At 35.8% G+C, this 14,533-nt stretch overlaps 1 protein-coding gene across 2 annotated transcripts in view; it reads left to right on the top strand.

The window, feature by feature from the left end:
- The first annotated feature begins 431 nt into the window (after window positions 1-431).
- The window catches only part of STAM (signal transducing adaptor molecule), a 42,248-nt gene continuing 28,146 nt past the window's right edge, over window positions 432-14,533 (top strand). Inside the window, exons 1-6 of one of the 2 annotated variants that reach the window (XM_055087735.1) lie at window positions 432-450; window positions 4,632-4,707; window positions 4,789-4,884; window positions 6,378-6,524; window positions 11,276-11,366; window positions 13,244-13,436. In XM_055087735.1, the coding sequence (XP_054943710.1) occupies window positions 4,657-4,707; window positions 4,789-4,884; window positions 6,378-6,524; window positions 11,276-11,366; window positions 13,244-13,436 (578 nt within the window). In that variant the 5' untranslated portion in view covers window positions 432-450; window positions 4,632-4,656. Of the gene's footprint in view, window positions 451-919; window positions 944-4,631; window positions 4,708-4,788; window positions 4,885-6,377; window positions 6,525-11,275; window positions 11,367-13,243; window positions 13,437-14,533 lie in introns of those variants that run through there. The other variant, XM_024116394.3, reaches the window with a different exon arrangement.

The raw sequence follows: 14,533 nt of genomic DNA, 5'->3' as shown, positions 1-14,533 counted from the left end.
CTGGTGCTCAACATAACAGTTTTGCTTCAGTAATTGAGGAGAAATTGCCTGTATTGAGCATATTTGAGAGATGGCAGAATATGTTCTGCAACAGTAGTAACTCCCTAATCAAAGAAAATTGATTAACTGCCATTTTTGCCTTATTATCCTTACTTTGGAAACTCAGGAAACAGTACAATTCCATTACATTTTACAGTGGTGTGATTTGTGGTATGGTCATTTATCCCATGGTAAGTTAAGAGAGTTATTTTGGGGTTGGAAAACTGGGAAGGGTGAGAGAGAGTTCTTTCCTTGTTCTTGTCTGTATCGTTGACCTCTCCAATCTTTTTGTTTTCCCATCTCAAGATAAGGCAGAGAGAGGATGAGTCTTACAGAATGTTTTAAAATACCAAAATGGAGTTTTGGGAAGAGTTTTGAGAGAGATCAGGATTTGACTACCCTTTACAAAAGGTTGGTGGTGGAAACCGTTGGTAGACTCCTCTAAATGCACATGCAGATTTTATCTTAGCAGGTAATTTTACAGATTACTTCATTAGCACGTATCAACAGGCCCTTTCCTCACATCCTGTGCTCCTCCCAGCACTACTTATTGTGCATTTTCCCCTCATCACGTAATTTTTCAGAAATAGATCTTGCGAGTGCATGTACATTTTCCACATAGAAAGCAAACTCAGCGGAAGATGCAGAAGTTGGTAACAAATAGAGCTTTATAATGACGATTATTCAGTTATTCTAAATACTAATTATTGTACAACAGTGAAAATTCGTGTTTTTCCCATTTAGCTCAATGACTCCTTCTTGAGCATCGGCCATGTTGAAGACATAGAACCTGAAAGATGGAGAGTGGTGTGGAGAGAGGGGAGCTGGAGTCAGAGGGTCTAGTGGAGAAGAGCCCCCTCCTAAAGCTTTCTTTCCATGGAAGCCCGCAGTACAGTGTATTGAGGTGGCCTGGAGTAATGTTGTGAATAATGAAACTGACTTTGATGCTTTAGTTCATCAGAGCTGACATATGCTTAGGCAGCTATGTCCATTCATGAAAAGCCTGTTTTCTTGTCTGGTCTAGGATTCGAGGAAAAGACAGTAGAAGCCACAACTAGATGGAAGTACTGCCTTTTTTTCTCACTCTCGTACGAACTGCAAGTCCTAGATCTATGCATAAAAAGATAATGTTTGGATGAACATAGTTTTGGCTGGGGTGACCATGCATCCAATTTCCCTTGGATAGTTTCACTCTGTGCCTGCTGTTCTTGTATTACGCCTGTTTAGCACCCCCTTTCACTCTCAAAGGGGCACTCGTATAGATGATAAATTATACAGACAATGTATTTGTAGTCCATTTTCATTTGTCATTGAGAGGATAATAGCCGTAGGACACCTACTTTAAATTCAATTATAACTCTTAAACCTTTTTAAAAAGAATGTTTTAGCTACAATTTTTTGTTGAATTGTAAGATTTATAATGAAATGTATATAAATATACTTTCACTTCTGTATTTTACTTATCGTTTTGTGGAAATACTGAAAAGCTGAATTGAAAAAAAACACAGAACAGAATGAGGTCGTTAAATATTAGATTTTTGTGGGTCACTTCTGTTGTTTAATAGCGCCAGTTTTATACACAGTTCTGAAGGGATTTTTTTTTTTTAGCTTATTATACCTAAAAAGATATTGCTTTGTTGGCATACATAAAGTGTTTGTCAGGACTTATAAACATTCTAGTTGGCTTTTTTGGGTGTTATCCTTTTTATGGATGCAATAGCCAACTTTGGTTTGGTTCCAGACATGTCCTTGCCTTGGTTTTTAAAATTGGCTGTGGTTAAACATTTCAACAGTATAGAAATGAGTGAAATAAAAAGTAAAAAGCTCCATTTCAAAGCCCCTTTCTCCATCCTCTTTTCCAAAAGTCACCACAGTTTAGATTTCTTTCTTTAAAAAAAAAAGAATGTGGTTTATGAACAATACATCAGAAATTTCATTTAAAATTTGGTGGTAAAGCAAGTATTGAGGATTATTTTCTAAAATGTTTTATTCACTGAGCTGAATCATCTTTGGATCATTATTTTTAAATGATTTTAATTTTGGTATTTAGATAATTTGGCCCCTGCCAGTGCTTTGAAATGATAATTTTGTGTTTGTCAACATGCTTTTCACAACTGCAAAAATTAGCATGAGGTCACAGATTCTGGCTCCTAAAATAAATCCAACTGTAAAAAAGGCAAAATCTAAATAATGTTATATTATTTCTTCAGTCTAATGATGCTGCTTTTAGATACTTTTAATACAAAATCACTAGAATAAGAGCTGCAGAATCATGAGTTGAATCCTTGACATATAATAAGTATCCCATAAATACGATTTTCCCCCTCTTTTTTCCATGCTCTTTAGGTGGAAAGCTTCCCAACAGGCAGTGAAACAGCCTTAGAAACAGAAATTTTATGTTTTATTCTACTATCTCTTTATTAAAAATGACTTTTTTCTGTTTATCATTAGTAACTGCATTTTCAATTCTTAAAGAAATTTTTTAGTACAGTTATTCTTACTGGCCAATTTTCCCAGGGCTCAGTGTTGTTCAGATCACTTGATACTGTTTTTTCTTTTGTATGTGTGTGTCCAGCTGTCCATTTCCTAAACTTCCATCCCAAATGGAAGCTCTGTATGTATGTAGTTAAATAGTAACTGTCCACTTCCCCCTTCTCTTAGCCACTGGTGACTTCTATTCTACTTTGTATCCCCATGAATTTGTCTGTTTTGAGTACCACGTATAAGTGGAACCATATAATATTTCTCCTTTTGTGTCTGGCTTATTTCACTAAGTATGTCTCCAAGGTCCACCCATGTAGCATGTGTCAGAATTTCGTTCTTTTGGGCTGAATAGTATTCCATTGTATTTTGTTATCCGTTCGTCTGTTGGTGGAGATTTGGCTGTTGTGAATAATGCTGCTCTAAGCATGGATGTTCAGATGTCTGCTTCAGTCCCTGCTTTCAGTTCTTTTATGTGCGTATTCAGCACATAGTGGTGGAGTTCCTGGGTCACGGGGCAGTTTTATGTCTGACTTTGTGAGAAGCTGTCAGACTTGTCCACAGTGGCTATGACGTTTCGTTTCTCATCGCATCGCCGTGGGCACCGCTATGCATAAGGGTTCCCATTTCCCCACATCCCCGGCTGGTCGCCTCTTCCTTTTTAATGTGAAATCGTGTCTCACTGTGATTTCATGTGCCGCTCCCTAATGATTCAGAGTGGTTTTTCATGTGCTTTCTGGCCATTTATATATCTTCTTTGGAGAAATGTCTGTTTGAGTCTTTTGCCCATTTTTGAATTGGATTATCATTTTTTTGTTGTTGAGAGGTAGGACACCTTTGTATATTCTGGATATTAATCCCTTATTAGATACGTCCTTCCATTTCTATCCGGTTAATTTCATCCAATTAGTTAATTAGTTAATTAGTTCATTTTATATATTTTTCTTCTCTGGAAGTTTTATCGGGTTCTTTTTTGTATACCACTTCTTTCCTTTGCTGTGTTGATGATCCCTTGTACATCCTTGAGCATACTTAAAATAGCTTATATAATTTCCACATTTTCATTTGACTGAGTTTTCTCCTAGTTAAGTATCACTTCTTCCTGCTTTGTGTCACATCTGGTAATTTTTGATTGAATGCTTAGTATTATGAATTTTATATTGTTGAATGCCAGGTTTTGTCATACTCCTGTTAAAGAACATTGGACTTGATTCTGTTAGAGGTTACGTCTGGATCAATTTTATTCTTCTGTGGCTTGTTTTTTAAGTTGTTATTGGATGGATTTAGGATAGTCTTTTGGGATGGTGTAGCCGCATCACCAAGGCCTAAACGCTCTGCTGCAAGGACTGTCCACTTTGGTATGAGCTCTGACAGCTGTGTGAGCTTTGGGAACCCTTCAGTGTAGAGCTCTCAGTCACTTTTTGTCCAGCCTGGTGGGCAGCAGACCTCAGTGGACCCCATGCAGGTATCTAGCACTCTTTCTTCTTATAGCTCCTCTACTCTGTCCTGCAAATTCTAGCTCCCACAGCCTACCGGAATTCTGATATCTGTCCCCTCAATTCAGGGAGATCACCACCATCTTCCTGGGATCACCTTCTCTGTGCTGAGCTCCAGAAACTGCCTTTAGACAGAAAGCCTATTTCGGTACCTGGAAAGTGCCCCTGGGTAGAAAGTTGAGGCAGATGTCTGTTTATCTAGTTTGTGTTCTTTCTTAGAGATCATCATTCAGCGCTACCTGTGGCCTAATGTCCCAAATGTATTTTAAATATATTTTTCCAGTTTTCTAATTATTTACAACAGGAGTGTAAGTCTGGTTCCAGTTATTCCATCGTGACTGGAAGTGGAAGTCTTGGTCTGTCATTTTATTTTCAAAACGTTCCATCTAGAATTAGCCCAAAACGCCCTATCTGTGATCGTTAAGGAAGAGAGTCTATTAATTTTGTTTGAAAAATTTAAAGGAACTTTTTAGTGTACAGTTTTTCAATTGTGTCATTAGTAAGAATTAAACTTCTCTACCATATTCTCCCTTTTCTATCATAGTCTATTGCCTTTTATAGTTAAGGGGAAAAAAGTAGAATGTACTACTAATTGTTACATTTCTCATTTTTTAGACCTAAAGATTGTCTTCGGTCTATTATGAGGAGGGTGAACCATAAAGATCCTCATGTGGCTATGCAGGCTCTGACTGTGAGTGGTTTCATTTCAAGATCTACCGCAAAATTGTCTACCGAAATTGAGCCCTTTTAACTCCCTATTTTATACTTTTAGCTTCTAGGAGCGTGTGTATCAAATTGTGGCAAAATTTTTCACTTAGAAGTATGTTCAAGAGATTTTGCTAGTGAAGTAAGCAACGTATTAAACAAGGTAAGGCACATTATTTCTAGAAATGAATCAACACTGTCTTCTTTCTTCATATATTTTATTGTTCAGTTCTTCACATTTTAAATCACAAAGGACTAGTCTGTGCTTTTTTTTTTTTTTTTAACTCTTTCAAGGCTATGTCTATCCCATGTATAAGTCCATGTTAGGTTTTGCTGAAGAGACTACACATTTATATAACTTGGAGATTTGGTTTTGGTCAAGCCAAATTAGAATATATTTAACCTCTTTTCTTCACCATTCCTTTCTTCTGATGAAAAATATGTGTATTTCTCTGATTAAGAGGTACCAGTTTACTTTAGGCACAGTTTTTATAACCATTTTTTTTTTTTTAGTCACAGAGGTCATCTGCTTAACTGAATGTAGAGTTAAAAATTCAAATCCAGAAATTTAAGGAATTAAAAAATTTTAATTTACTAAGTAATATGTGTGTTGTCTCAGTAAAAATTCATGCATTCTAAAGGTAATTATTTCTGGCCTTTTTGGGGGGGATAATTATATATAAAAAATGTTTTAAGTGTTAAAAGGGAAAATGCTTCATGTTTTTTGGAAAAAATGAGTATTTCCAGATTTTAGTAGGAAATAGTACATAAATAAGAATTTAAAATTCTGTACTCCTTTTAGAACATGGTTATGTGATAATTTTTTCCTGTTCTGCTTTATTCAGTTATTCAGTTATCTTTAGGTATTTTGTGCTAATTATTTACCATTCTTTTGATGTCTTGAATGTCCATCAAAATGTACAATGGTTTATGAAGAGATTGTAATGTAATATTTTCCTTAATTGAAGATTTGTACTCAGTATTTAGTAACGTGAACAACTTTAAAAAGCAAACAGTTGCATATAGGAGAAAGAACTCTTTATTTTTCAAATATTTTACAGTGAACATATTGGTTTTATACTTAAGGGGGAAATGTTATTTTTTTTTTTTTTTTTTTTTTGGAAATGTTATTTTGAGGAAATGAAGTTTCCAGGAATATCGGCATATAGTAGACCTCATGCCAGGCCTCAGATAATTAAGTAACTGGGTAAAAACACAGCCATGCACATTAAAAGTCAGGAATTAGGAATAAAGGAATTGTACTATTTATTCTCTCTCTCCAACTTATTTTTCATTGGTCTGCAAAAAAGAAAACAAACTTTTCTATGTCTTCCTCATAGACAACACTTGCTTAGTTGCAAAATACTCTGAAAAGTCCTGTCTTTCTGACCTCCAGAATAAGTTACTATATATCTGTTTTAATATGTTATGAGGTATGTGATAGTATCATCTATTTTTTTTCATAGTGTGGAAATAAAACTAGTTTATTTCTAGTAACCATCTGTATTTTCTTATGTGTCATCTATAGCTAGGGATAATTTATGATTTAAAAAGAGATCTGCAACACTTTATAAGTTTTATATTTACGGTATCTGTATTAAATCATTTGCCAGGAAATTAGTGCTTTTTTATTAATTTTTTTTCTCTATTTTTAAGGGTCATCCTAAAGTGTGTGAAAAATTAAAGGCTCTTATGGTTGAATGGACGGATGAATTTAAGAATGATCCACAGCTTAGTCTAATATCAGCAATGATTAAGAACCTTAAGGAACAAGGTGTTACGTTTCCAGCTATTGGCTCTCAGGTATTTTATATAAATTTATGTGTGTGCTACAGTTCGTTTCTCTAAAGTAGCCATGTTTATTTGAGTTTTTCTTTTTTTCCTCCAAACCCAGGTAATTTTTAATACTCCAGAGGAATTTTTGTTAATAATAATAATCTTGCATATAAAGTTGCCAGAAAAATATAGTGGAATGTTAATGTGTTCCATCTTCCATTTCCCCACTGTTTCTCCTTCTTTATTAATGAATTCATTTAACCTTTTTGCAATTAAAAAATTTTAAATATAATTTTAATAATACAGACGAAATTGCTTTATTAGGTAATACTGACATTCTTGTTAAATGCTCTTCTTGCTGTAATTTTATCTACAAAGAATGACAGCTCAAAAATCAGGTTTCCTTAAAATTTAAGGATGTGTTTAGAGGTTCTTTGGATTATGAAATTTATGAGCACCTGTATTAAAAAATGGTAGGGAGATAAAAGGGGGTCATTGGGAAGAGAAGTTCCCCTTAATAAGAGGTGACCAGCACATAAGTGTCTTCTTTCTTTTTCCTAATAAATATGATTGACTGAAAGGCTTAACTTGCCTTTAAAAAAAATTATTTATGTAATGAGCTCAATTTCTAATTTATGTCATATAGGGAAAAAAATGGAAGATTATCTCTTTTATTCCTTTTCTATTCCGGTAACCATCCTTTAGGATGCCCAGCTAACTAAGTAGGCTTAAAGTGTGCAGTAACTTACTGCACTGTCTTTCCCCACTGTATGCCTTGGGGTAGAATATAATGAGTAATGTGAAAGCATGAGCAGAAAACTCTTAGTTGTAGAGGGCTCACATTCAGAGTTTTGACCGTTTCAAGGGAATTATGAAGTGATTCATCCAGACTTATCTAGACTTTCTTCCCAAGGCACTTCTGATTTATCTAGGTACTCTTGAGATGTGAAAGCCTAGAAATATATTTTGGAGATAAAGGAAGGAGAGGATATTTTTCTTCTTACTTCAAAAAATTTGGCTTATGAATAGTTTTACAATGATAAATTACATCTTTGAGAAGTAGTCATTCATAATTGATAGCTCATTTTTACTACCTCAGAATAATTTCTAAATCTGTATAATTAAGGAATAATTTTGTGCAGAATAATCCAAGATATCTTATAATAAGATATCCTTGACAATAGAAGCAATGTTTAATTATCGAAGAGTAGACTCACTATGGAGAGCCAGAGAGTGTAGCTGCTTAGTGGAATGGCAGGTTCTGTATCCTGAGAACCTGTTCCGGAGCTTGTTACTTACAGCGTGGTTGGTTGGCCATCATCATCACCACCTGGAAGCTTGTGAGGACAGAAACATCTCATTCACGGGTGGTAACATGCCTCCAAGCAGTGGATTCATTGTCTCCATTTTAACAAGACCCCGGATGACGCTGTTTTGAGCAGCACTGCTCTTGAGGACAGCTTTCAGTGCAAGTGAAAACTGCATTTCAATCCACAAAGGAACTTGTTCCTGTAAGAGAAGGAAGAAGAGTTAATGATCTGTTTGATACGTAGCTTTGTTTGGTTAACCTAGAATCTCAGATAGTTGTGGGAACAACTCTAGTGATCCTCTAATCTAATCCCCTCATTTTACAGATGAGGATACTGAGACCCAGAATGGTTAAGTGACTTGCCCAGGGCCACAGCTAGTAGTTGACAGAGCTGGAACTAGGACACAGGCCTCCTGACTCTCAGTCCAGTGTTCCTTCCACTACACGATCCTGCCTTCCGTTTGATATTGAGGTTAGTAGATATGTGTCTGTCCGGACTAGGCTTCGAAGGACAAGAAGTGGAGTGAACACTGGCAAGAGCGTTTACGCACTAATTGGTGTGGACGTGAGACTGCTCTCCTGTTCAAAAGATTCAGAGTGTAGGGCAGCAATAGTCAAGTTAAGAGTTACGTTTTTTTTTTCCATCTAGATCTTATAAAATATGTGAACGCTCATTTTGTTATAGTTGCTGTCTTTCAACCACAAGAAATATGTAAAATGCGTATAAAGTAAACTTTGATGAGGTAGAATGGTGATTTTTTTAATAGTAGTTTCTGAAGAGGTTTTCGTTGAAAATGATGTTTGTAAAGAGCTTCATGTTCAATTTTTTAAAAATCTGTCATCTGGGACCAACTGCAGAAGTCCCCCCAAATCTTACAGTCACTTAGCTGCTTAAGCCGTTACTACATTTCAATCAGACTAGACCTTTGTTAGCATATTTTTAAAAAAGTTTGTGGAAACAAAAGAGTTTTTTAAAGTATATTTTTTCATCCAAGTACAGAAGAAAATAATTTAAAAATATTAAGAAAAGTGATACTTGAGTCACCTAACTCTTGCTGCTGTGGTTCTCTTGGCACTGACGTTGGACACTGAGGTCGAAGTGATGCTGGCACTGCTACTGTGTTTGACTGGTTAATCAGACAAGTAGCGTTGCTATACTTGGAACCTGATGATAGAAAGGAACTTTGAGAAGAGAGCAGTTCAGGAATGTAGGGCTTAATATAGCTTGTTTCTGCACTTCCTTGTTGACCAGTAGAGATCCCTTCTCAGACCACAAAAGATCAATATGTCTCTTTTGTGCAGTTCACAAATTGTGAAAAAAAAAATTCATATATAATGATAAAGGTTGCCTCTGATGAAGCATACGTTCAATTTTCAGAAGTGTATGATGATTAAAACATTTTTATTTCAGGAAGGTTGCAACTAGAGGTGGGTCAGATTGAGAGTGCTTGAAGTTCTCTTCACTGAATACAAAAGCTCTCTTCTAATCAGATTTTCTAAAAATAAATGCCTTGTGTATATATATAAATATATTAAGTGAAGACTATAGCACAGTATTTACTATAATGTTGAATATTTTGCCTTTCATTTACTCAACAATCACTTATGATCGCTTGTAATATTTAGCCCCATATACCCTCAAAGAACATGCAGCCTGGTTATGGAGACAGACATGTAAGCAGAGAATTATAATAGGGGCTGAGATTTATTGCCTGTTACTATGTACTGGGCAGTGATCTAAGTGCTATGCATTTGGTAATTTGAATATATTTTAGAATTTCATTTTTCTTAATTGATGGCTTTGGGAATTACAGTATACATTTGTAACTTGTCACAGTCTATTTTGAGTTAATAGCGAATTATTTCATGTAAAATGTAGAAACCTTGCAACGTAGAGAGTTTATTTACTCCCTACTTCAGCATCCTTTATGCTGTAGTTATCACATGTGTGGCATATATCACCTCTGCATACAATTTAAAGCCCAGGAGACAACGTTATATACTCTGTGATTTAAACCCTGAATGGCGCTCATTGCATCTGATTTTGGAAGCTACATGTGCTGATTTCATCCTCATGACAGCCTGTGGTGTGTGGGCCATTGTTGTCCTCATTTCGTAGATGAGGAACTTGAGGCACAAGAAGGCTTTTAGGCGCTCAGGGTTTGTGCGTTAGAAGGTGGTGCATCTGGGGTTTGAACCGCATTAGCCTGACTCCCCAGCTTGCGTCCTTAACTGTCCTTAACTACCCAAATCATAATACCTTGTTTAAAAGTGTGACGAAGTGAGAGAGTGGCGTGGACATAAATACACTACCAAACGTAGGGTGGATAGCTAGTGGGAAGCAGCCGCATAGCACAGGGAGATCAGCTCGGTGCTTTGTGACCACCTAGAGGGGTGGGATAGGGAGGGTGGGAGGGAGGGAGACACAAGAGGGAAGAGATATGGGAACATATGTATATGTATAACTGATCCACTTTGTTACAAAGCAGAAACTAACACACCACTGTAAAGCAATTATACTCCAATAAAGATGTTAAAATAAAAGTGTTACCAGAGGGGCACAGAGGAGGGAAGGCTTAATGAGAGGGTTTAGGAACGTTTCACTGAGAAAGTGATTTTCAGCTGTTCACTGACTGGTGGGTTGAATCTCACTAGGAAACAATGTGGATGGAGTACAGTGAGCCAGAGGGGAGGACGTCATCAGTAGAAGCAAGCGTGTGTCACAGCGTGCGTGTGCGTGTGTGCGTGTGCGTGTGCGTGTGCGCGCGTGCTGATAGAACGGATGAAAAATGAGGCTGGAGTCTGATTGACCTCGATGGCCACACAAAAACTCAGCAGCCATTAAGACTTTAGAAACTTGTAATTCTGTAAGTGTGAATCAATGTATGTATTTATTTACTTGTACACTACCTTATATACAAAATATGTTTAAGAGGGACAGTAATATATTGTCAAAATTAACTGCTAGTATTTTGGTTTAGAAAATAGTATAATTTTATTAGCATTTGTATTACTGTATATCAATCTGGATTCCTAAAGATAACATCCTGACTTTTGATCTGGAAGGAAACAGTAAAACTCTTGAATAGATATTTTAAAAATTTTAAAACTGCTTGTTTTTAAAGTAGTCATCTCCTTCCCACTCTCAACCCCTTTTTGCTGAAATCTCCTCTAGTCTGTCTTCTCTGGTTTGCGTAGTGTCTGCTTCTAGTTTAACCTCTTCACACAAACCTGGGAGAGTGTGGCTAGGCTGTTAACCCTAAGAAAACAAACGCTCCCAGTCTGTTTTCTGCAGTTCTACCTGTTCTCTGGCTCCTTTCAAAGAGGAGGCTGCTCAGGTTCGGATTTCTTTCTTGTTCAGATGTCTGTGGTGGATTGATGGGAAGGATCTTGTGAGTTCTTAGATTAGTTGGGGGTAGGAAAATTTGAGAACAACTTTCAAATATCATTTTCCTTTTTTGTGTGTTAGGCTGCAGAACAAGCAAAAGCAAGCCCAGCTCTGGTAGCCAAGGATCCTGGTACTGTGGCTAACAAAAAAGAAGAAGAAGATTTAGCGAAAGGTACATTTTTAAGTCCCTGATCATGGAAAGAAGATATGTCTCTTACTTGATGTTTATTTTCCCCCAAGATATTTAAAAATAAAAGAAACAGGAGTTGACAGCTATAGTTGAAATCTACTTGTTCTCCTTTGTTCCTCTCTTCAGTGTCACTTTTTTCCTCTCTTCTTCCAAGACAACTGCTATCATGTATGTCCATTCAGTCTATGTTTCTATAATGTTTTTACTACACTATCTATGTGTCTATAAACAATACCAAATACTTTTTGTGTCCAACAAATTCTTTTTCATAAATAGTGTACTTTAGGTATCATCTACAACTTGTTTTTTTCATGCAACAATATGTTTGACATCTGTTCATAATGAGACATGCATATCAAGTTCATCTGTTTTAAATGCTGTGTAATATTCCAGTGAACTAATAAATATCTGCTGTAATTTATCTTCCTACTGATGGACAGCTGGGTTTTCTGATTTTTTTTTACTGTAACAAGTAAGCTGCACTGAGTATCCTTGTCCACCTCGTGTGTGTGTGTGTGTGTGTGTGTGTGTGTGTGTGTGTGTGTGTGTGAGAGAGAGAGAGAGAGAGAGATTTTGTTTTGTGGTATTGTTGGCTTATGGAGTAGGTACATCTTTAACTTTGCTAAATAGTTGTAGTATTTCCTTTTCCATCAGCAGTGTATGAAAGCTCTTATTATTTACTTATTCTTTTTAGTCTCATGACATTTGCTATTGTCAGAGTTTAATTTTTTGTGAATCTGATGGGTTTGAAATGATACCTAATTGTTTTTAATTTTTATTTTCTTGATTACTAGTGAGGTTCAGTCCTTTTTTATATGTTTATTAGCTGTTCTGATTGTCTCTCTATTTTTTTCTAATAATGGTGTATAGAACATCTTTATATTGGATATTAATCTTTTGCCTGTTATATCTCTTATAGATATCTACTCTTGGGTTTTGGCTTACAATTTAACTTTGATAATGGATGTTTTATTAAACAAGTTTTAAATTTTCATGTAGTCAAAATTTTTGCTTTTCTTTTATGATTTTGGGTTTTTTTTTAATGTCTTAAGATATTTTCCTCTCCCCCAGGATCCTGAAAGATATTTTTCTATGATAATTTTAAAGTTTTATTTTCCCATCTGGTCTTTTATTCATCTAGAACAGAGATGGAAGGGAAGACGGGGTTATGTGTTGCACTGAAAGCAGGGTAGTCAATTCATTAAGATTATGTTACAGAGCCTGTGTGACACATGGTGATGGCCTGTATTAGGGGAGGAGATAGAGCAGACACATTTGAAATCTATTTTGGGGGATTTGTTAGGTAAGACTTTACTGTAGTTATTTCCAAATTACAGTTCTTAGACTGATTACCTAAGAATGACCTTTGGAACAATAAAATGTAGGTTCTCAGATACTACCTCTGAGACTCCTATTCAGTAAGCCCCCAGTGAAGGACTCAAGCTTGGGACTTTGGACTTCCCAAGTGATTTTGATTATTATTTGGTAAACTTAAGCTATAGAAATACATTGAAAAGATGAAAGAAAATATAAAATATCTGTAGCTAAATTAAACAAAATTGATTTGAGTTTATATCTTTTTATTACCCAGAATATTTAAAATTGTACCTGTTAAGTAAAAATAGTCATCATGCTGTTCAGTTTTTTTTTTTTAGTTTACTTATTTTTTAAGCTCTCAGTGTGAATGAATGAATAAAATTGATGACATTATTTTTGTTCAATATATTATATCAGGATATGTCCTAGTTTCCCTCTACATTATTAGAAGAATACTTTTTACCTTCAGATATCTTTTTGTACTTCTTAGGATTGCTGGGTATATTAACATTTTGGGTCTTTTTAAACCCATTATTTTCCAGCCATTGAGTTGTCACTGAAGGAACAAAGGCAGCAGTCAACCACCCTTTCCAGTTTGTATCCAAGCACATCTAATCTCTTAACTAACCACCAACACGAAGGCCGAAAAGTTCGTGCTATATACGACTTTGAAGCTGCTGAAGATAACGAACTTACTTTTAAAGCTGGAGAAATTATTACAGTTCTTGATGACAGGTGATGGTTACTATTAAGTTGAACATTCATTTGAAAATATATAACATATTCTGTGTTTCATATTATTCTTGCTGAATGCCTTATCAAACGTAATAAAATCAAATATTGACGCAGGTAGTTTCTCTGTAGGACAGTCGGTTGCTTTGCTTGTGTCATACTGTCTGGATTCGTATTTTGTAGCTTAATTTTTCCTCATCTGTCATTTATATGGGTTTTATATGTCTTGGAGGCCTAGTTTACTCTGTTCATTTTTGGTTCCATCTTATAATATAGATTGTTAAATTAGTAAAAAAAAAAAGGTTGAGATTTTAGAAAATACACCAAATATATATATGTATATATATGGAATTTATAAGAAATACATAATATATTGAATTAATTTATTTGCACAGAATAGTATATCAGCGTGGAACAAATTCATTTTACATGGTGTTATATACATTATATCATAGGGGAGGTGATACAGTGCATCTGTTTTTTTACTACAGCTTTATGTTTACTTGAAAATTAGTTGTTACTGACGATTATTACTCATAATGAAGTGCTAAAATTTGCAAGTGGTTTTTTTTTTTTAATCTTTTTTTTTTATTTTTTCTAAAGGGAGAGCTGACCTGGAAGTTTTTTTTTTTTTTATAAATTTTTATTTATTTTATTTATTTTTATTTTTGGCTGCATTGGGTCTTTGTTGCTGCATGCGGGCTTTCTCTAGTTGTGGCGAGCAGGGGCTGCTCTTCATTACGGCGTGCGGGCTTCTCATTGCAGTGGCTTCTCTTGTTGCGGAGCACAGGCTCTAGGTTCGCAGGCTTCAGTAATTGTGGCACGCGTGTTCAGTAGCTGTGGCTCACGGGCTCTAGAGCGTGGGCTCAGTACTTCTGGCGCATCGGCTTAGTTGCTCTGCGGCATGTGAGATCTTCCCGGACCAGGGCTCGAACCTGTCTCCCCTGCCTTGGCAGGTGGATTCTTAACCGCTGCGCCACCAGGGAAGCCTAAATCTTTATTTTTGAGGTCGGATAAATGCACTAGGTTTTTTTGTTTGTTTCGTTTTAATATTTATGTATTTATTTATTTGGAGGCACCGGGTCTTAGTTTCAGCAGGC

This window comes from Physeter macrocephalus, chromosome 11 (genome assembly GCF_002837175.3).
Source record: "Physeter macrocephalus isolate SW-GA chromosome 11, ASM283717v5, whole genome shotgun sequence".
NCBI classification, from domain to species: Eukaryota; Metazoa; Chordata; class Mammalia; order Artiodactyla; family Physeteridae; genus Physeter; species Physeter macrocephalus.
The sequence above is the reverse complement of the archived record's forward strand: the minus strand, read 5'-3'. Positions and strand labels throughout refer to the sequence as shown.